This window comes from Gymnoscopelus microlampas (assembly GCF_963454915.1).
Source record: "Gymnoscopelus microlampas genome assembly, chromosome: 2".
Classification (NCBI taxonomy): domain Eukaryota; kingdom Metazoa; phylum Chordata; class Actinopteri; order Myctophiformes; family Myctophidae; genus Gymnoscopelus; species Gymnoscopelus microlampas.
Window position 1 is genome coordinate 32,865,774 of NC_139939.1, and position 21,723 is coordinate 32,887,496.

General features: G+C 39.6%; 2 protein-coding genes across 4 annotated transcripts in view; one reads left to right on the top strand and one right to left on the bottom strand.

Moving 5' to 3' along the window:
* The first annotated feature begins 1,157 nt into the window (after positions 1 to 1,157).
* Positions 1,158 to 10,683, top strand: LOC311037083 (nuclear distribution protein nudE homolog 1-A-like). Its single transcript, XM_084046157.1, has 8 exons — positions 1,158 to 1,771; positions 1,986 to 2,139; positions 3,398 to 3,546; positions 4,140 to 4,276; positions 6,054 to 6,233; positions 8,082 to 8,167; positions 8,559 to 8,713; positions 9,628 to 10,683. Exons 1-8 carry the CDS (start codon positions 1,683 to 1,685, stop codon positions 9,719 to 9,721), a joined length of 1,044 nt encoding a protein of 347 aa, XP_083902283.1. The 5' UTR covers positions 1,158 to 1,682; the 3' UTR covers positions 9,722 to 10,683.
* Positions 10,684 to 14,094: 3,411 nt separating this feature from the next.
* myh11a (myosin, heavy chain 11a, smooth muscle) overlaps positions 14,095 to 21,723 on the bottom strand; it is a 43,795-nt gene continuing 36,166 nt past the window's right edge. Inside the window, exons 34-42 of one of the 3 annotated variants that reach the window (XM_084046169.1) lie at positions 21,435 to 21,596; positions 20,244 to 20,372; positions 18,508 to 18,596; positions 18,000 to 18,123; positions 17,629 to 17,837; positions 17,099 to 17,207; positions 16,509 to 16,681; positions 15,986 to 16,014; positions 14,993 to 15,134 (exon numbers count right to left, since the gene is read on the bottom strand). In XM_084046169.1, coding sequence (XP_083902295.1) covers positions 15,990 to 16,014; positions 16,509 to 16,681; positions 17,099 to 17,207; positions 17,629 to 17,837; positions 18,000 to 18,123; positions 18,508 to 18,596; positions 20,244 to 20,372; positions 21,435 to 21,596 — 1,020 coding nt within the window. In that variant the 3' untranslated portion in view covers positions 14,993 to 15,134; positions 15,986 to 15,989. Of the gene's footprint in view, positions 15,135 to 15,981; positions 16,015 to 16,508; positions 16,682 to 17,098; positions 17,208 to 17,628; positions 17,838 to 17,999; positions 18,124 to 18,507; positions 18,597 to 20,243; positions 20,373 to 21,434; positions 21,597 to 21,723 lie in introns of all 3 variants that reach the window. The other 2 variants (XM_084046170.1, XM_084046168.1) reach the window with 2 other exon arrangements.

Genomic DNA, 21,723 nt, shown 5'->3' on the forward strand with positions numbered 1-21,723 from the left:
GCTAACACATCAACAAAGCAACCACAAACATTTCGCTGGAGCTGGTGTGTGTGTGTGTGTGTGTGAGAGAGAGAGAGAGAGAGAGAGAGAGAGAGAGAGAGAGAGAGAGAGAGAGAGAGAGAGAGAGAGAGAGAGAGAGAGAGAGAGAGAGAGAAAGAGAGCGTGCGCGCGCGTGTGTGTGTGTGTGAGAGAGAGAGAGAGAGGGACTTGGGAGAGGGAGAGATGGAGACGGAGGGGGGGGGGTGCTGCAAGGGGAGGCGGGTGCTGTGAATGACGGCCGTCCATTGGCCGTCCATGGGCCGTCCATGGGCTTTAAAGTAGTGTCTCCCCATTGGCTGTAAAGTAGTGAAGGACAGCCAGGACAGCCAATAGACAAATAGGTGTCGCGAAAACATGTCAGAAAACATGTCAGAAAACATGTCACGGATGACGATGTCTGAGGCTGTCTGTAGAGCCGCAGCGCTTTCAGCTCGCGGCTAAAAATATTAATATCTCACATGCAGTCCTATAAACTTACCAATATGCTGTATATTCTAAAACCACATACAATATCTGAAATTATCAAATTGTATATAAGTTATAAGTTATTGTTTATTGTTTATTCGATGGATCCCCATTAGCTGACGCCTTAGGCGACAACTAATCTAGTCCATAAAAGACATGACCAAATAAATAATTGACAAAATAATACAGACACTGCATTATTAACAAATGTGCTTAGCAGAGAGTTCCAGGATCTAATCCACAGATTTTCCAGCTCTATTTGCTAGCAGTTGCTAGCAAATAGTTCCAGGCTCTGAAACAGATATTTCCTGGCTCTTGTGAGCTTGTAGATCAGCTATTTTCAATTTCTTTTACCTATTATATTATTTGACAATTTGGCCAATGTTTGACCAGATTGTATAGTAAATGATTAATACTAATAATAATACTAATAATACTAATAATAATAATAATAATAGCAACAATAATAATAATAACAACAACAACAACAACAACAATATTATTATTATTAATAATAATACTACAACACGGAAACACATGTTTCAGTATCCGCTCTAGACCGGATCTGCAAACTGATCGATGTGGTTGGTTAATCCTGTTGCGTCACATCTGTATCTACCAATAGCGTTCGGTAAACGAACAACCGTTTACATTTGGTTGACCCAGAGAATAGCACTCTGAGTTCGAACTATAGTTGAACAACAACAACCTATTATTAACGTAACGTTGAGCGTCCGTGTTTTTTTTATATTAGTGTTGGTGAGCATTATGTGTTTCATTATTCGTTTCGTTCGTCAGAAAACGTGTCTCTAAGCTTATTTACGTTACCTTAGCTAAAGCTTAACTTGACCCGTTTTTGCTCACATAGCCGTTAGCTTAGCGTACACAGTACTAGTGTCACTAGCTTGGTACATAATGTTAACTTACTTAATTTGCGCTAGGTAGCGATGGAAACACATCGATCAATGTAAAATTGCTGCTCATAAGTAGCGAGAAGCGTTTGATAGCTTTGTGTTTGCGCGTTCGAGGCTGATGGTGATCGCGATCTCCTATATCAAACGTTAGCCACATAATAGGTAGCTATTTTTTTGTTCTATTATTATTATTATTGGGGTTGGGTTTCACATTTCGCACCGAAGTTAGATCGTCTTGAAAGAGACTGTCTGTTGCACTCGGAGATGATGGGAGAGCAAAGGACGCACACGTTTGCGTCTTTAGGAGAAGAACTACATTTCTGGAAGGAGCAGGCGGAGAGACACCAGCAAAGGTAAGTGGATTACTTGGTTTGTCTCAATGAAATAAGGCCTTTAGTCCTGTTCACATAATTTCCACTCTTTGTACTGTAGCTAACTAGTTAGTATTTTGGCACATGCCTGTATGTTACAAGACTCAGAATAGTTTTACACATGTCTGTATGTAGATAGATTTTGTACAGTAGCAACCATACTGTAGTTTGATCTGTGTGTATGTGTTATAACTAGGGCTGATGAGGCTCAGGAGGAACTGCAGGAGTTCCAGCAGATGAGTCGTGACTATGAGGCAGAACTAGAGACAGAGCTGAAGCAATGTGAGACTCGGAATAAGGAGTTACTCTCAGACAACAATCGACTCCGCATGGAACTGGAGAACATCAAGGTATGACTCTAGTCCTAGTATTGAACAGAAAACACAGTGAAATAACATAAATTGACTGCTAAACTACAGAGGTTCTACTAAGAGGACCACTGCCTATAGTATAAAAGCAGCTGACTGCCATTTGTGCTCATTTGTGTCTAGGGGAATTCATGGCCGGAGTGAATCTTAGGTTGTGAAGAAAAAAAGAACAATTGTGCACTAATAGTTAGTGTGATATTTTCCCAATAATGTATGCACTATCCAATAAATACAGAAATGGACCCGCCAAGATTACATGCCTCTGTGATGAACTAGATTCAAGAAGGTTACTCACTCATACAAGTATCACAGTGATTCACAGTGCACTGACATGTTGTGTGACATGCTCCACACACTGCTAACAATATAAAAACCAAACATTAATAATAATTGTAATAATAATGTGGTTATAATAATAGTAATAAACAAGTTATAATACCATTTTTTTGCTGCAATGGAAGTCACAAAGTGAAGCAGTGTCTCTCACAAATAACGAGTTTCAAGTCTGAAATTTCCAACATACTATTTTTATCTTCAATATTATGATAATCTTAAATTAATGTTAGTTATTTCCGTGATTTGTGTGTGTGTGTGTGTGTGTGTGTGTGTGTGTAATTCTCATTTTTAACACAAGTAGATCCAGTCCTTCAGATAGCTAATATTTTGACCTCAGTTAAATAAATGTTATTTAAATGTTAAATAAATGTTAAAATAAAGTTATTAGCCGACCCCTAAGTTATTAGTCGTATGCAAGCTTCAGTCCGTTTCATGTAACAATTATGTAAAAGAAAAAAAAGACTTTTCTGGCAACATTAGTCTGGCCCTTTCGAGGAGCAAATCCACAGATCAAACCCCTGGCATTAGATAGGTTCTTCAAAGTGTAAAAAAATTACATTATGTGATTTTCGTATACATAGTGGGTGCAAGTGAACGAGGAGGCAAAAATACAAACACCCCCTTTTCATCACTGAGGCAAGGAATCTTGATGAGTCCATTTCCATGTATTGGATGAATTGGTAACTGGATATCAAGTCCTATATCATCATTGGGAAAATATCGCTATATACGGACAGGGACAAAGAACCATTTGTCTGTGTATGGCTACAAGATATCCTCTGTCCTATTTCTCAGTTTACAAATTAGATTTAATATCTTGTAGTCATTATATAGTGACACATAGGAGTGATACAGCATATTCCGAACGAGTGTCTTTGATGTTGTTTGTCGTTTGTGTCTGCAGGAGAAGTATGAGGTTCAGCACTCTGAAGCATTCAGGCAGATATCAACCCTGGAGGGAGACCTGGCTGAGACAACAGCTGTTAGAGACCACCTGCAAAAATACATTAGAGAGTTAGAGCAGGCCAACGATGACCTGGAAAGGACCAAGAGGTTAGTCTCTGGAATGTTTGAGTTAGTCTCTCAAGCCAGACTGCTATTCCACAGTCTTCGAATGTTATATAGAGTCTGTGACTACGTCCCCTGAAATCCGCAAATGGAAGCTGTCATCTGTTTGGCACAATCGGCACAATCTGCTCATAATATCAGTTCATGAAAATATATTTTAAAATAATCTTTAAAATATATTTATTTTCTTTTAAAGAGCAATCTATATGCTTCGACTACTTTGATTTACAGTAGGACACATTTACACAACTGCAAAGAGGAAATGGAAGTGAGGGGGAGGCGTACATCCGCTCTAGTTTATTCTCATTTTCAGCACTTCTGTTGCACAGGCTGTATGGTGGAAGCATTTGAAATCTATGTGAGCAAACAGTCTGTCTCGAGAGACTAATCCTGTCATGAAGTCAGTTCCATCCCTATAGTACTAATTTTAGTGGTTAGGTTAACCTTGGACTGGTTGGCAGAAATTACATAGTTACAGCACATGTACTCATAGTACACACACACCGATGCACAGGAGCTATCCCAACCAAACTTCTCTATCCTATTTGCTCCATCCCCTGCCACTTCTTGACTACCAGGGCGACCATCATGTCCCTGGAAGACTTTGAGCAAAGAATGAACCAAGTCATTGAGAGAAACGCCTTTCTGGAGAGTGAGTTGGATGAGAAAGAGAACCTCCTTGAATCTGTCCAGAGGCTGAAGGACGAAGCCAGAGGTACCCCCCACACACCCAGATGCACACATAAGTAGACAAGCACTGCTGATTATGACAATTTAGACTCAGCACAAGTGGATACGGTTGAGTCTGTGAATTTTGATAGCTGACGTAATTCTACAAATACTGTTCCTATTAATTTAATATGTTGTTGGATTCAATCTCAGGGATTAAAGTTGCTATGACGGATTTCCATAATGAAAGGGTGGCGGTGGTTGTGTTACTGCAAGATTTAGGAAATTAAGCATATTTCCATCTTGCCAATTTCTGTGGGAATTTGAGAACAGAAACTTGACAGGAGTTTTTTTTTCTCTCTCTGTGCACTTCAGCGGCCCATTCTGCTGAATGCTGATCAGTGAACGGCTGATCAGTGAATATGAGATGTTGAGTCAGCTTTCGGTCAAAGCACAATCTGCTCATAATATCAGTTCAGCAATGAGTATTAATTTACAATGACGGCGATGATGTGTAGTGATCAATAGTATATTATGCTTTAATGACATGGGACTGAATTGTTTTAGTTCTTCTTGTGTCTAGTTTAGTATACTGTGATGATAGGCTATTGTTTCTAGTAAAAATACCCAATTTTCACACTTCCTTTTAAAATGCAACACCAGGCCTATATTCATTAACAACATCTACATTGTGTTTTCCTAGTGTAGTCTGTTTTCTCTGTGCACACCTTGCTGAGAAAATAGTTCAAGTGACTGTAGCTAGCTTGGCTGGTGTGTTCACTCCCATAGGCGCTCCATGTGACATGTCCGGTGACTGTAGAGAGTAGTCTCTCGAGCCAGACTGTTGACTCACACAATTTTCAAATGCTTCCGTCATACAGTCTGTGCAAAGGAAGCGCTGAAAACGATCCGGGGGTAAAGTGGATGTCCCGCCTCCCCGCTTCCGTTTCGTCTTTGCAGTCGGGTAAATTTGTCTTACTGTAAAGCAAATTAATCTAAGCATATATAGCTTGCTGATTATCAGAAATGGTAATTAAGATATATGTTTTAAATACATTTTAAAATATATATTCGTGAACGGAAATGACAAACAGATGACAGCTATCGTTCATCTTCTTCTGGGAGGTGTAGTTCCAGACTCAATATAACATTCAGAGAGTGTGGAATAGTTGTATGGCTACGAAAGACTAGGTAGAGAGTAGCTGCCTGGTACATAAGGAATTATCATTTTGTAACACCGACAGTAGAGACTAGAGGGGAGATTGTCAGGAGCGGTATAAAAATGTTCTATCCCAATGAGAAAGATCCCAGTCATAGGTCACAACATCTACAGCAGACACTTTATGATCCATAACCTGACCATGTGTGTGATCAAATTGTAGTTCTTTACAGCATTAAGCAAAAAAAGTGTCCAAACCAGTTATGCTTGACCCGGTTAGGAAGTTGAATTCCTGTAACTGAATGGTGCCTGTATTTGCTATTGAACAGTGTTTATTGTTTGACTTCCACACACACACACACACACACACACACACACACACACACACACACACACACACACACACACACACACACACACACACACACACACACACACACACACACACACACACACACACACACACACACACACACAATTTTGGAAATATTTATTGCTTTTATTGCTTTGCTAATCCCTGCTGCAATGTATCTTTATAGCCTAAACATAATTTTAGATTTAAGTAAGATAATGGTGTTCAAGTTGTGTACTTCTAAGAATGACCGTTATAGAAATGTCTTGCTTGTAAGCTGAGCTTCGTGGTAATGCTTCCTCTTTTGGTCAGATCTTCGGCAAGAGCTAGCTGTCCGACACAAGGAGCGACGGCCGTCCAGCAGTCTGGGAAAAGACACGGATAGGACTGAGCCATTTCAACGGCCCTCATCTAACAACCCTTCTCTCCCTGCAACACCTTCCAAACCAGTCATCTCATTTGCAACCCCCTCCACTGCCAACATCAGACGTTGTGAGTGTGAAGCCTTCGAAAATAAATAAGACAAAGTCTAATAACTGTATGGCCACCCTGATGGCAAGTTACAAGTGCAAGGTGCGCAAAGCCACACAAATCACAATGCAGTGTGCAAGGCAAGTCTACTGTATATGTATAGCACATTTCATATACAAAGGCAAATAAGCAATTAAAGGGCAGTAGTGGCTCAGGAGGTAGAGTGGCTGTCTGGGAATCAGAAGGTTACCATTTTAATTCCCGGTTCCTCCAGGCTTCTTGTCAAGGTGTCCCTGAGCAAATAATTGCTCCCTGTGTGCTCACTTTAGAGCAGCACACTGCAGCTAATAATATGGGTCAAATGCAGAGAAGTAATTTCAATATGAATACCCTTTTTAAAAGGGCTTTATAGACATTTTATAGGCCCCAAGAGATATTCTTTGGGCTTTCTCAGCATTTTAATTATACAGGACTGTGTAGAGGGGAAGAGACATGACAGGAGCCAGCCAGGTGTCATATCCTTATGGCTCACAATTGCACTAATAATGATATCAGTGCACTAATGGTTCTGCCTGCATGCACCCAAGCACAACTTTGGTAGGTTTGGGTTGCGTAGTTACCTTGTCATTTTGTAATTCCAAATATTGGCTTCATATCTTCAATAGCTGCTCTATACATAAAAAAGTGATGATCCAATATATTCTCGCAATTGACTTGACATTGCATGGTTAAACTGGTCTCAAAGTCACACAGCAGCATGCAAATGAATGTGAACAAAGTGGAATCTGCCAATGTATAAAATTACAAAACCCATCTGAAGAGTTTTAGGAAATAAAAATCTCAGCGTGAAACGAAGACAGATAAATGCTGAGTTGGGTTTTGTCCTCCTTTTGTTTGTGTTAATTTGTGTGCTAAATTGTGACTTTGAGAGACCAGTTTGACCATGCAAGTCAATGAGAATAATTTGGACCATCAGTTTTTAATCCACAGAGAAACTATTAGAGATATATGAAGCCAATATTTGGAGTTAGATCATGGCAAGGGAACTACACAACCCAAACCTCTAGTCTACCAAAGTTTAATTGTAATTTAAAGAGAAATACAGATATGACTCAAACCCTCACCACCAGGGGGACTTTAAACCCAAAGTCTGGTTGTACAACAAATTATTCTTGGGACTAGAACCACATATTTAAATCTACGAATCAAACCCACACTAAAATCTGCACTCCCAGGGGGTGTTAACCCCACAAAACTATACAACACATGCAACTCTAACCCACACAGTATCGAGATGAAAAAAATGACATGCCTTTGGCCTGGCGGAGAGATTAGTACCAGCAAGAATTTCCTTTAATTTTTTATCCCTCGATTTTGTAACCCTTTTTTCACCCGGTGCCAATTTGCTAAGTGATCCTGGGCACTACACTCCCCCCACCAGCCTAGGGAGGCCAGGGCCGAGCTCATGCCTCCTGATTGAGAGCCAACTGACCTTCTCGTCACCTGACGGGGGAGTTTCCCTGGTTGGACGTATCGCGTGGAAGGAACACGTTATTCCAACCAGTTCCCTTCCCCTCCATCAGGCGCCCCGGCTGACCAGGGGGAGGCAGTATAGTGACCAGGATTACTACATGTTTTTGTGAGGGTATTAACTACCCTAGGAGACACGGGGAGAACATGCAAACTCCACACACAGTAGGCCCTTCGCCAACCCCACCTAGGGAAGCAAGAACCAGCAAGAATTTCCATCCACTTATACCTTGTAAAAATGTATTTATATGGATAAATATATCAGATATTCTTGTCAGAAATTGTAGGTCAAATACACTGTCCCAGCATGTTGATCTTCTAATCTTTGTGTCTGTACAGGTGATGGCTTAACGGGGACGCCCCTCACTACGTCAGCTAGAATATCTGCACTCAACATTGTAGGGGAATTACTGAGGAAAGTTGGGGTAAGATACTTGCAGTAAAGGACTGGCATTTCTATAGGTCCTTTATCCAAATAACAGGAATATGTGACGTAGCACCTGTATCACCAAATAACCAATGAGTTGATTGTATTCAAATATGTGTGTAAATATATGTTATAAGTTGTTACACAAGTTCACAACATCACACACACAGACCCACACTCGATGTGCCCAAGGGAAGAAAGCCACTGGCAGAGGGAAAAAGTAAAATAAATAACTAAATAGAATACTAATAGCAATTAACTGGCCTTACCAATGAACTGGCCAGATGTATGGAGAACCGGGATGACTGGAACCGACGATGGAGGGCTCGTTTGAGGACGACCTAGAGCGAATTAATGTGAAAACTGTCTTTGTTTTACAATATTGTCAGAATCTGGAGTCCAAATTGGCGTCATGTCGAGACTTTGTTTACGAGCCAAACACCAACAGACCAGCTCTTCCAGCTGGCCCTGGGAGTCCCACTGGTTTAGAGGGAGGCCTTGAGATCCAGGGCAGTAGAATGAGTCCTCCTCCACAGTACGACAGGTGAGCAAAACGGCAGCCATTGAACTTCATGCTTCATGCTGCAATTATTTACATAATTGATTGTTTTTATTATACATTATTGAATAGTGGATTTCTGTACTTAAAGTGTTAGTTGCACATCACTGCTTGATTATGAATTGATTGATTGATGTTTTTGAAAAATGCATATACATGACCATACAGAAAAATATAATCAATAATAAATAATCGACTGCAGACCGTGTGATCGTCGGGGGGCTTTCTCCTGGTCTGCAGCTGGGTGATAATGAAATGGATGTATCAACAACCCATTCCAACCACCACATCTGACAGTGATATTAGTAGGACATATTGTTCAATGGGAATTGGCCTAACGACTGAATTTGGGAGGAAAAAAACAAAACGTATAATTCTAACAATTTTCATGGAAATAAATAAAGTTATGAAGAGTTGTCCACAAAACATTTAAAAATGTTATACATTTTTCAAGTCAATAACATTACTAACCATTTACATTATAGCTCATTTTAGTTTTTAGCGTGCAGCTAACTCTTTAAGATAGAACATGAGCACTGCATATACAGTATTTAACTTCTGACATACTGTATGTGGCTGAATATAAATGTTTCCAGAAAATATTTCTCACCTGGATGTATTCTTGCCGTTTAAAGCGCGGTCCATACTCCTCCCGACGTCCGAACTTTTCTTCGGAAAGGGAGGTGATGTAACTACAAATTGATGTCAGTCCAAACTTCGGATGGGCGGTCTCAGAACATTTTCTCGGAACTCGTGCACCTCCAGATGTCCTGACTCTCCGAACTATAGTTCTGAAAGCCTGTCCGAACCCTGATGTCGGAAGGAGTATGTTTTGCGCTTTAGGCTTCATAAAATGATGTTGAGTGCAATGAGTGCATGAACTACACTTTGTCTTCCAGCTTAGTGAAGCGGTTAGAGTTTGGGCCAGCGCCTCCCAGAGGGCTGTCACAGGGTGCCCAGTCTCCACAGGGCGGTGTCAAGATCTTGTTATGAGAGAGAAAGAAAGCAAGAGTTTACCCCCCGGTCCTCACTCTCTCCTTACTAGAATACAGCACTGGGACTTGGAAGTGAACTGTTTCTGCCTTTCGTATTACATACCCTGATGAACTATGTGAACAAGAAATGCTCTTCCCTTTCTCCACCCCCAATGTAATCATAGAACCTGTGTTGCTTCTGGTTAGCTTGATACCGTATCGTGATGCTACTCTACAGCTTTCTTACTGTAATGGAAGAGACTTAAGGCCCCGTTTAGACGACAACGGTCTCTAGAGAAAACGGCAAAATTAAATGTCAGATGTGCCTTCCGTTTAGATGGCAACGGCTTTTTCGGGGGTTGAAACCGCAACAAAGTGAAACCCCTATCCAAAGTGGAAATCTTTGAAAAAGCTCCGCCTCACGTATCCATGTAAACATGCAATACGGCAGAGACGTTTGACATCATGGCTCACGGCACATGTGCTATTACATCGGTGTAAACAAACAGCTGTGATAGGAAGTACAATGGAAGTCCTAAGTTCTAACCATGAGTGACTGGTCTATCTGACAGCGCGTCTCACCACACCTAGCCACCTGGCATGCACACTACAGCGTTTTCAATCACTTTGGCATCTCTGTGTAAACGCAGAATAAAAAGTGAGAACGCAACGGCACTTTGTCGTTTTCTGTTCTGATCGTTAACCGTGTAAACAGGGCATCAGACACTTTACTTCTATGCTGCTTTGATTCTAACCCAGCTGAGTAGCATTCCATGTATTACTCCTAACCCTGAGCGGAGTAGCATTCCAGAAATGTTTACCTGTAACTTTTACTAAATCTGTTACACATCAAGATGGACACACACAGCAGTGTAATCCATAATCCAAGTGTTTGTGTTCTGGAAATGGAAATGCATACAGGACCATGAATTAGAAGTAGGGAACCATTTTGTTTTTAATTAAAGGATGCCCATTTGCCAAGTTAAGTTTTTTTCTTTTTCCTTTTTCTTTTTTCCCCTTCATTTTTATGCTTTATTTCTGATAGGTCAATGTAAAGAGACAGGAATGGAAAATGGATATTACCACATTAACATTTTCACTAAATGAATGAAAATATATTAGATCTGACATGCAGTCTTATAACCATACCAATATATAACCCTTATTAATGTAACAGTGTCACAGTGCTGCAATGGTTCTGTTTAAAAGTAAGAAATAAACATAGAAGAAAATAAAGAGACAATTACTGTAGGATGATGAATAGGTACACTACACACACATAATTTATGTATAGCATGAAAACAGAAATAATACTTGCACCCAAGATAGTCTGTAGGCAGCAAGCTTACTATGATTGGCTAAACCAAATTGCATGTAAACCAGCTGTTCTCTGATAGGCAGAGCCCTCATTGCCATAACACCTTATATGTTAACGCCATATTCATTTAAAGGCCTTTACCACATATACCAAAAACACAAAACAAAAAATCTGAGCTCTAAATGGAATCTTGAAGTTACTAGTAACTAACGTGAAAAAAGTAAACGGAAAATTATTCCAAATCACACACTTTTTTGTGTGTGAAATAAAGGGATAGGTGCTGGTAATACTCTAAACAGAATATGCCAGCCATAATAAGTGGTGAAACATATATCAACATAAAGCACAACTCACGGTTGTTCAATGACGCACACAGGTTAGTAGTAGAAAGGAGTATAATAATACTAGGAAGAGTCCGTCGCGGTGGAGACGAACTCCTCTGCAGGCACGGTGAATACAGAGTCACTAATGATTGACAGGTGCGTCCGCGCTCCCGTTCTGTGCCTGCGGGGTGCGCTCATGCACGCGCTTTGGGAGCGCGCCTGGCAGTGTCTCTGGGACTTTATAACAGTGTGTGATTTGGAATAATTCTTTTTGGGTCAAATAATTGGCAATTAAGTAAAAAATAACATTTCTATCAAATACTTTATTAAACTGAACTGCTAAATATACAAATAAATAACTAGAAACAATCCTCCTGGAAAAACAACAGACCAATTGGGCTCCAGATGAGCTCCTGCAGCGAATTCCAGCTTTCTACAACTAGAGTGTGTGCTGACAAATGATGTAATTATACAGAGCACGGGGCTAAACATAATCTAGAAATACACAGAAAATATTTAAAAACGTATAGAAATGGCTTAGAAGGCAAAAACATTAATGCACAACTAGCCACTCAAATAATATACATGCCCATTTGGAGGCCTTGCAAATATTTGAGTTAAATTAAAGATTAAAGTTCCTCTAAGTGGTCTACCACAGGATAGCCAAATACTAGCATTAAAATCAAATTTATTTTTAAATGAGGCTGCTGGACTACAGACTCAAATTCATCCAACTTCACAGCTAGAAAGACCTAGGCTTATAGTTTATGCTAGATTTTAGCCGTTGCTGCCTTTTCAATGTTAATACCTCAATCTCGAAGCTTCAATAATTCAGTAATTTGTTTCTGCCAGGCTAGCCTCTACCCATGCATTGTTTTGTTTTTTACTGCCAGACAGATACAGTTTTCATGGCAACATAGACCGTTGTTTCGAATTATATTTGACCAAGGTCCTGTCTGTAATATCTTCTATGTTATTGCACATCCTGAGCATTCTTGTGATTTTAGTCCTTATCAGTGAGAAAGTGGGAATTGCAGATTTGCCAAACTATGGCTCTGTTCATGCTGCAGATCTGTTTAGATTTTCTCTTTATATATAATATATATACATTATGTATATGTTATTTTGGCAGTTTTACTTTTCTTTTTACGTGGGATAGGAAGACAGGAAAGTGAGGGGACATGCTCTCCAGCCAGAATCAAACCACAAGCATTGCATTGTGGTTGGTGCACTGGTGTCCTGCTGGCATGCCTCTAAATTTACTGTGATTTAGTTACTGTTATATGACTGTTGTTTATTTTAGGAAGGTAGATTGCAGTATCTGCACCACTGAATGTATAGTAATGTGAGAGGTATAAGTCTTGGATTGGACCATCTTTCCTCTACCAAGGATTTAGTATATCAGGGATATATTAAAGATTATGAACTCATAGCAATAATGGGTTTAAACAAAGATAAGCACAGTTTATAGTATATTTCTTAATTGGGCATATTACACCCTGCCTTTGAGTATGAGATGTTCAATATGCGAAATGCCTCTTAGAGTGATTCATACAGTAAACTTGAGCACTACATTTCTGCTTCTGCTTAAGTAAGTAGGTGGAAGTGGCTTATTGTTATTATCAGCTGAGCAATGAGGGTGTCTTCTCCCTAGGCACTAGACCACAGAGATTCCTGAAGAGGAGCGCCACACCTAGTACCTTCTGCTCCCAGTACATTAGTTACCCAAGCCGCAGTCTCTTGAGCCAGACTATTGACTCACACAATGTTCAAATGCTTCCGTCATACAGTCTGTGCAACGGAAGTGCTGAAAACTATCCGGGATTACAGCAGATGTGTGTAAAATATATTTTAAATATATTTTAAAATATATTTTTGTTAACGGAAATGATGAACAGATTACAGCTTCCTTTCTAAGCATTCAGGAGGTATAGTTCCAGACTATATAGCATTCAGAGATTGTGGAATAGTTGTCTAGCTATACGAGACTACCCAAGCCGTGTTACTCATATGCTGAGTTGGCGGCGGCCAGTATCGAGCCCAGAACCATGCAATTCACAGGCGAGCGCTCTACCAACTGAGCTAAGCGGGCAGTTTCTGCTTAACCTCCAAGCTTCAGAGGCGGCACAACAAAGCTTATCAGTATCACATTACGTGAAAGTGGTCATTGCATAGAGTCCTGTAATGCTCTACTCTACCAATGAGCTTCTGTGTAGGATTCATGTTGTGGGTTTTAGACATTTGATCTAGAGTTCTCTCTTTCTTGTGCAGATACTCATGAGCTACTGTACCTGTAGCCAATGGTCACTGTTGATAGGGTGTGGTATTAAACATGTCTTCCACTGCTTTGAACTGAAACTGTATGTGCCTGAGGTATAGTACCTCTTTTATCCTGTTGGTTTGCAGTTTTTGTACTGAAATGAACAGATAAGAAACTGTTCTGTTTATGCAATGTTATCATGGAAGTCATTGACAGACAGAAACATTAAAAAGCAAAATGTTATATTTTTTTCTGTCTTTATTTGTTGTGCAGGTGGTTTCACAATTAATACAAATAGTGTCATGTAAACATCAACTGATTACAAACAAGAGTAGAGAATCGGAGATTAGATTACATTATTGTATTGTGACCAGGTGATTAGAAGACATACATTTGAACAAGGATAGAAATTGAATTGGCTTTTAGAATGTGAAATTTAGGTTGTGTTTATAAAGAGTGCACCAATCAACTGGTTTGTTTTTTAAACATAATTTCCGTCATCTGTGGATTAGAGTATACTTGGCAGATAATTTTGATTGACACAAGAAAGGTGCAAAAATATATAAATTTGTGAATAGGAAAACAAATTGAATAGCTAACTGGATGCTTATTTCTTTTTACTGTCTTTATTTTACAGGTTTATAAATATTTAATTATAAGCATGTATGTTGGTTTGCCGTCCAAACACTGGACAAAACATAGCAGTTGCTACAGTTCAACTCGTACTCATTCATGGTTATTCATATTCTGTAAGCCATACAATTTGATTACATAAAAAGTTATAGCTGGTAATACTATTGAGATTAGTATAAAAATCAGCATTGATTGAAGCCAGTTTGGCCATAGAAATATAATTCTAGACATCCAATCTGAAGAACTGCTTCAATGCTGTTCTAAAAAGCTCACAGCAGTCACAGGCTACAGGACCAGTCAATAATAACATAGAAATACATCTATCTTTACAGCATGGCTCTGTTTGAAATTCCAAAATGACTTATAGGCATACCTGGTTCAAATCGCAGGTAAGAGTGGAGGAAGGCATATAATAATTAGACGTACCTATTAGTGGGTACAAAATCTTACATAAAGAAATACATTCATTCAGTGTAGTACAAAACTGTAGAAAAAAGAACCGCAAATCACAAACCACCAAAACAACCAGCACCAATACAAACCCCTCGATAATATGAAGTTTTAAATGAAGGTTTTCAGATCAAGAAAAAGGTGCTCTTTGACACAGAAGACAGATCAGTCACTGCTGAAATTGGGGTAAAAATAATTTGAAGTGATATGGAAGAACTTCATGACGTTTTGAAGTAATTCTTTGCTTAAGCGGTGGGTGTGCCCTGGTAGGTAATACTGAAATATATTTTTTTGACGGCTGATTTCCCTGCTCTACTCCACGGACTTGGTTCCATTGAAGTCACCCTGGGAGTCCGCATCCTCCTCCTCATCATCGATCACCCCTCTTCTGGCCGAGCCTCCTCCCATACGCCGAGTTGTGCTGCTGAAGGAGGGCTCATTTCCACGCCTAGAATTACACAGGCATACAGAAGCAGAAATAAAAAATCCCCAAATGATAAATTATTAAGTGTTTATGTTACAGCGTTCAATGTGGTTAGATTTTGCTTGGAAAGCCACTCGGGTGATTCACACCACAAGGAGAATCTATCAGGTATTTACAGGTTGTGCTATTGTTACAGATGAAGCACGCCGTTATTTCTTTAACTCATTTGACTCCTGGCCAAGACAAATGAGTCTGGTTTATGGCAATTAAACCAAGCACTGAGGAAAAATATGGTCACCAGTAAGGAATCACTTGTATGTGTGATGGTGTCTGTATCTGCAGAGACACTTCCCTCTGCTAGTTATTTCTTATTTTACATTGTTAGGGGACGTTTCTGGGCGTCAACCTTTGGGCTGTACATATGCAGTATGACGGCTAGGAAGGAGGGTACAACCTTTAAGTCCACTCTATTCCCATGTTATCCAAGACAGTATTTTTCTAAAGAATTCACTAGTAGCTGATGACCAAAATTTCCCTCTATTTCGCTCAAGAAATGAAAGGTTAGGGAAAGTTGAAGATATATGGTGATGGCAGTGTAGTCTCACATAGCCAGACGATCAGAGATCTCTGCTGCTGATATATCTGGTGACATCTAAATTCAATGTATAGGCTAAAACTGTGGAAACAATTTGGAAATGCAATGACTTCTTGAGATTGTAATATGATTTATTTTCAAAGAAGAAGGCCTAGGTTCATTAGCAGCCGTTCATATATTGTATTTAGATTTCCCCAGACTTATCAGTAGTCGGAGATCTCTGATTGTCTGGCTACACCAGACTATATGGGGGTAACTTTGAAGCTCAGAGTGTACCTACTGCGTCACTCCTTGGGTTCAGGGTTGCCTCTGTAATAGAGATGAACATGATTGTGCCAGTGCTCAGAAACGGTTGGTCACTCTAATTTAACTACACTACAAGACAACAATCCTGCTGCTTTTGTTTGCTTTAAAAATGAACAGTACTGTGAGTACTTTTGCACTGCTACTTGGAATGAATAGAATAAAATAAAACATTTTCTTTTGCAAAAGACCAACATCACATGCTAATTAAACTACCTTCACACATGTACCAGAAGGGTTTCTAATAGTTTGCGTCACACATTAAACTATTAGAAAGCCTTATTTCTTTATCACCAATATGAAAAACAAATGTCACTCTACAACAGCTGATTATTTGTGAAATACAGTAATTATTTACCCCTCTAATCATATATTGTAAACCGTTAAGTCTGTGGCCTTTGACAGAGATTTATTTGTGCATTTGAGCACAATGAATGCAGCATATTCAAACAGAATCACACAGAGAAAGAGAAACGTCATCCTTTGTCCCTGTGTGTTACCTGAGTTTGCTCTTCAGGGTGTTGACCTCGCGGCTCATGGCATCGCTAGTCTCTGTGGCCTCATCCAGTTCACGCTGCAGCTTCCTGCGGGCGGCGGTGGCTCTCTGGGACTCCTCCTCCGACTCCTCCAGCTGACGCTTCAACTGTTTCATGCGTACATTGGCCTTGTCCGCCTGGGGAAAGATGGACATTATGACATGAGAATGATGACAATACATAAGAACGGTTACATTTTGAGGAAAACAGAGGCGGTTACATTGTCTTAACAAACATTACTAATTAAATTGCTACATTGTGATATTAAACATAAATAGCAGACAGTCTACATTTCATAAAATGAAATGCAGGTATTTAAGTCAGTCCGACCAGAAGCAGGGATAAAACAGAAAAGCATAGACATTCAATGGATCCCCCATCCCTCCCAGCAAATAGAAAACTGCATAAGAAGAGAGTTTTCTCCAAATTCACAGGTGATTGGTTTGATGTAAGTATATACATACACTGGGGAAGAACTGTTATTGAAAGTGTCTAAGTGGAAGTTACAGGAAGTACTACCCAAGGTTAATGCTGGGAACAAGGTTAACTCCTACCTGATCCTTGTACTGTTCAGATTGTTTCCGCTCATCTTCCACTTGGATAATCAAGTCCTTCATCTTCTTGTCCTTCTGACGCATACCCTTGGCAGCTGATTGCTTCTCCCTGATTCCAAAAAGATAGGGCAATGATGAGAAATGGAGTGACTTTACTATTCTTTGTACATTTGTAGGCGAGCATTGGGAAGCCAAGCTCTGTTACAGGAGTCAGGAGATAATGTAATGAATATTCACGTATTTGTGTGAATTAAAGAAACTTGAGTTTACATTGGTAAAAAGCTTCAAACATATTATCTTGACTGTCCATTTACAAATGAACCACTTAAGCCCTAAATACAGTTTCTCTGTGTCGTACAACAAATAATTAAAATAGCTGATCTACAAGGTCATGACGTGTGAGCTTATTGTTTAAGCTATTTAGTTTTTTACATTTTCACCTCTAATGACATGCCAAAAACAGCAAAACAACATTTCTACTGTTAGAAGCACTGACTCTTAAAACATCATATTGGATTAGAATCATGAACCTGCTCTCCTGTTCGAGCTGCTCCTCAAGCTGAGCCACTTTGGCCTCCAGAGCAGAGATGGAGGACTTGAACTTGGACTTGACTTGGTTCTCCATCTCTTGGAGTTTGGACTTCAGCTCCTTGTTCTGCCGCTCCATCTGCTGCCGGGCACTGTCATTCTTCTGGGATGTGTTGCGCTCTGTTTGCAGCTCAGCGTTGAGCTGGTCCACCTGAGGGACACGTACACCACGTGAGAGAAAGAAAGTACTGCACTAAAGTGTGTCACAGGAGATGAGAGATGATCTTATAGAGAACATCTAGTCACGGTGACAGATTTGAAGGACAGATGATTTACGTTCTGAAGGCACTCATGAAGTCAGTGATGTTGCTACCTGCTGTGTGCTCTTCCTCAGCCTGTCATTTATGATCTCCATGTTACTCTGCTCCTCCTCCAGTTCCTCCTCCAGCTGAGAGATCTTAGCCTCCAGGCGACGCTTCTCATCTGCCAAGGCGGACCTGCATCCCAGGAGATCAGACATAATATATATATATACTGTATATGGGCAAATGCAAGAGAGAGCCCCCCCTCTACCCCCCTCCGTCGTGTCTTTTTGACGCTGATTCAACATTTGAATTGGGTTGATCAACCTCACTACCACTTACAGGTGACAGCGGTGTACACACCATACATTATACAACCAATTTTCGGCCACAGGCGCTAATCGACGTCCTGACGTTGGCTTGGTGGTGTGTACCTACCTTTACACTGTATGCAACCATAACAACAAATGCAGCATTAGCAGTAAAACATTTTAACTTCATTAGCCAAATTATGAAAAGGACAAAATGCCTAGAACATGGTAAATTCAGAGCCATCTCCAGCATGAAATGCCTACTCACTTTCCAGATGAATTGCTTGATAATTCATCAGCCAGCTCATCTCTCTCTGCCTCTGCCTGCTTGCGTGCCCTCTCAGCTGCAGCCATGTCCTACACATTCAATATATGTCAATCAACTCACATTTTCTGATGCATGTAATGTCTGTGTCGGTGTGTTTTCATTTACAATATGCCACTGTGTTACCTCGAGGCCTGTCACAATTATTACATAATCGTCTAAAATTTGAGATCATCGCAATTAATTTTGCATAATCGTAAAAAAAAAGAAAAGCCTGAAATAGCTACAAGCTTACTACGTGTCACTTCGTGACATTTTTTAGAAAGTATACAATTATTAAATATGTCAGTAATTTCTTTGTATAGGCAATTTAATTGTGGGATCGCTAAAGCGATCACACTACTGTTATTGTGGACGGTGTTTTTTTGGCACCTAACTAGTCCTTCATACTTTTAGCTACAAACTCCGTTCCAACTCTTCAACGTTCGGCCTACTCAGGACATGTCGGCTTACATTCAAATTTTTGAAATAATTTGTACTTTTAGAGATATTGCACTTTTTACTTCTAAAAAAAGCCCATTCATTTCAATGGGGAAATTCATACTTTTAGCTAGAAACTCCGTTCCAACTCTATAACGTTCAGAATACTTAGGACATATTGGCTACCATTTGAATTTTTGAAATAATTTGTACTTTTAGAGATATTTCACTTTTTACTGCTAAAACAATCCCATTCATTTCAATGGAGAAATGCTATTTAGCCACAGTGCCTAGCAACTGCTTATTATACCCTAACAACACCATATTAGAGCCTAGCAACCACCTATTATACCCTAGCAACCACCTATTACACCCTAGCAACCACCGTTTTACCCTAGCAACCACCTTTTGTACCCTAGCAACCGCATATTAGACCATATAAACTGCATATTAAACCTTAGCAACCCCCTATTAGACCCTAGCAACCATGTATTACACCCTAGCAACCACCTGTTTACCCTAGCAACCACCTGTTTTAGCCTAGCAACCACCAATTAGACCCTAGCAACCACCTATTAGACCCTAGCAACCGCTTATTAGGCCCTAGCAACCACCTGTTTTACCCTAGCAACCACCTGTTTTACCCTAGCAACCACCTGTTTTACCCTAGCAACCACCTATTAGACCCTAGCAACCGCCTATTAGACCCTAGCAACCGCCTATTAGAACCTAGCTATCACTGTTTTACCCTAAAAAAATACATTTTACACTATTCAACACTGCCAACACTATAAAAACTTTTAACACTAATACTTTAACACCTTTCAAACCTTTCACACCTTTCACACCTTTCAAACCTTTAGAACCTTTCAAACCTTTAGAACTTTTAGAACCTTTAGAACCTTTCAAACCTTTAGAACCTTTAGAACCTTTCAAACCTTTAGAACCTTTAGAACCTTTAGAACCTTTCAAACCTTTCAAACCCTTCAAACCCTTCGAACCTTTCAAACCTTTCAAACTTTTCAAACCTATAACACTACTAACACTATCAATACTCAATACCTGCAACATTCTTAGCGATCCCACACTGTTTCTTCAGGAACAGTACTTTCTAGTTATTTGTCATATCTGCCTAAAAGGCAATCCGAAATTAAATTTTGATTCATATGTTCCAATGTTCAATGCCAAAAACACAATTTAATCGTTAATCACAATTATTTGTATGACTTGAATTTTGTAATCGTGACAGCACTAGTTACCTCCTGCAGCTGCATGAGTTCAGCCTCCAGACCCTTGGCCTTCTTCTCACTCTCCTTCGCTGTAACCAGCACCTCCTCCCTGGCAGCATGGGCATCATCCAGATCTCTCTGGTAGTCCTTCATCTGGCCCTGATGATGACACAGAGAGTGCAGGGTTATTATAGTTGACCAAAAGTAACAAAATAACAAAAAGTAGAATTGAATAGAGTATTTTAGTTAACTGGAACAAAAATAAAAACGAGGCTTTATAAAATGTGAACCAACTGAAACTGTACTGTGTTAACGCAACAAACCAAGACAAGCTAAAATCATAGAGAAAATGTCCTTAATTTTAGTCTTTGTAAAAAAATCTTTAAAAGTAGCAAAACTAGTAGATCTACAAGCTCACTTGTAGATCTGCAATTTTGGCAAATTTTCTGTTCAATCTTTCCCCTGACTAATCCATACTACCATTAAAAAACGAAATTAACTCTAAACCTAATAAAAACTAAACTAAAACTAAGCCTTTACAAAAATACAAATAAATAAAAACGAATCAAAACTAAACTGAAACAAACGAAAACTATAATAACCTTGAGAGAGTGCTTTTACAGTACAAGAAGAAGCTTACAACAAGGAAGCAAACTGAAGCAAACAGAATGTAAAATTATGTATTCATTTATAGGCCTGTCAAAAAAAATCGATTCATGAATAAATCGCGATTCTTAATGCCACGATTTTAAAAATCGATTCAAAATATTAAAATCGATTTTTTTTTTTTTTTTTTTTTAATAAGTTAGTACCTTTTTCACTGGCACTTTGTCTGAAATCAATGTCAGAAAGACTGACTGACATGATCTGGCTGCATTGAAGTGTATGATTCAACTTTTCATGGTTTATATTATATCAAAATGTTCTAGTATAATTAAAGCAAAGTGATTTGGGGTAGAAAATCGCAATAAATCGCAGAATCGAATATCAATTAATCGCAGAATCGCAATTTTAATCGAATCGGCACCCTAGAAAATCGCAATAAATCGCAGAATCAAATCGAATATCAATTAATCGCAATTTTAATCGAATCGGCACCCTAGGAATCGATTTTGAATCGAATCGTGAGGTAAGTGAATCGTGACACCCCTATTCATTTATATTGAAATGTTTACGTGCTAGCTGATAGCTGCTCTATCAATGACGATCAGTCCTTCTTACCTGGAGTTTCTTGAGCTGCTTGATGGCCTCCTCTCGTCCCTTATTGGCTGTCTCAATCTGTCCCTCCAGGTCCTTCATGTCACCCTCTAGCTTCTTCTTGGCTGCTGTTGCACTGGCTCTCTGCTTACGCTCATCCTCCAGCTCTGTCTCCAACTCGCGCACCTGAGGTTAACATGCACACAATATATTTACATCAATATTCTTTACGTTCAGTAATGGACAGATCAGATTATCTGCCTTTTAGGGGATAGAGAAGATTTGTTCCGTTGCATTTTTGCAGTTTTTTTTT

Excerpts from the sequence above, each read along its gene's own strand:
- LOC311037083 (XM_084046157.1), top strand. The coding sequence starts at position 1,683 with ATGATGGGAGAGCAAAGGACGCACACGTTTGCGTCTTTAGGAGAAGAA. Across the intron at positions 1,772-1,985 it reads GCGGAGAGACACCAGCAAAG|GGCTGATGAGGCTCAGGAGG; the intron begins GTAAGTGGATTA and ends TGTTATAACTAG. Across the intron at positions 8,168-8,558 it reads AATTACTGAGGAAAGTTGGG|AATCTGGAGTCCAAATTGGC; the intron begins GTAAGATACTTG and ends CAATATTGTCAG.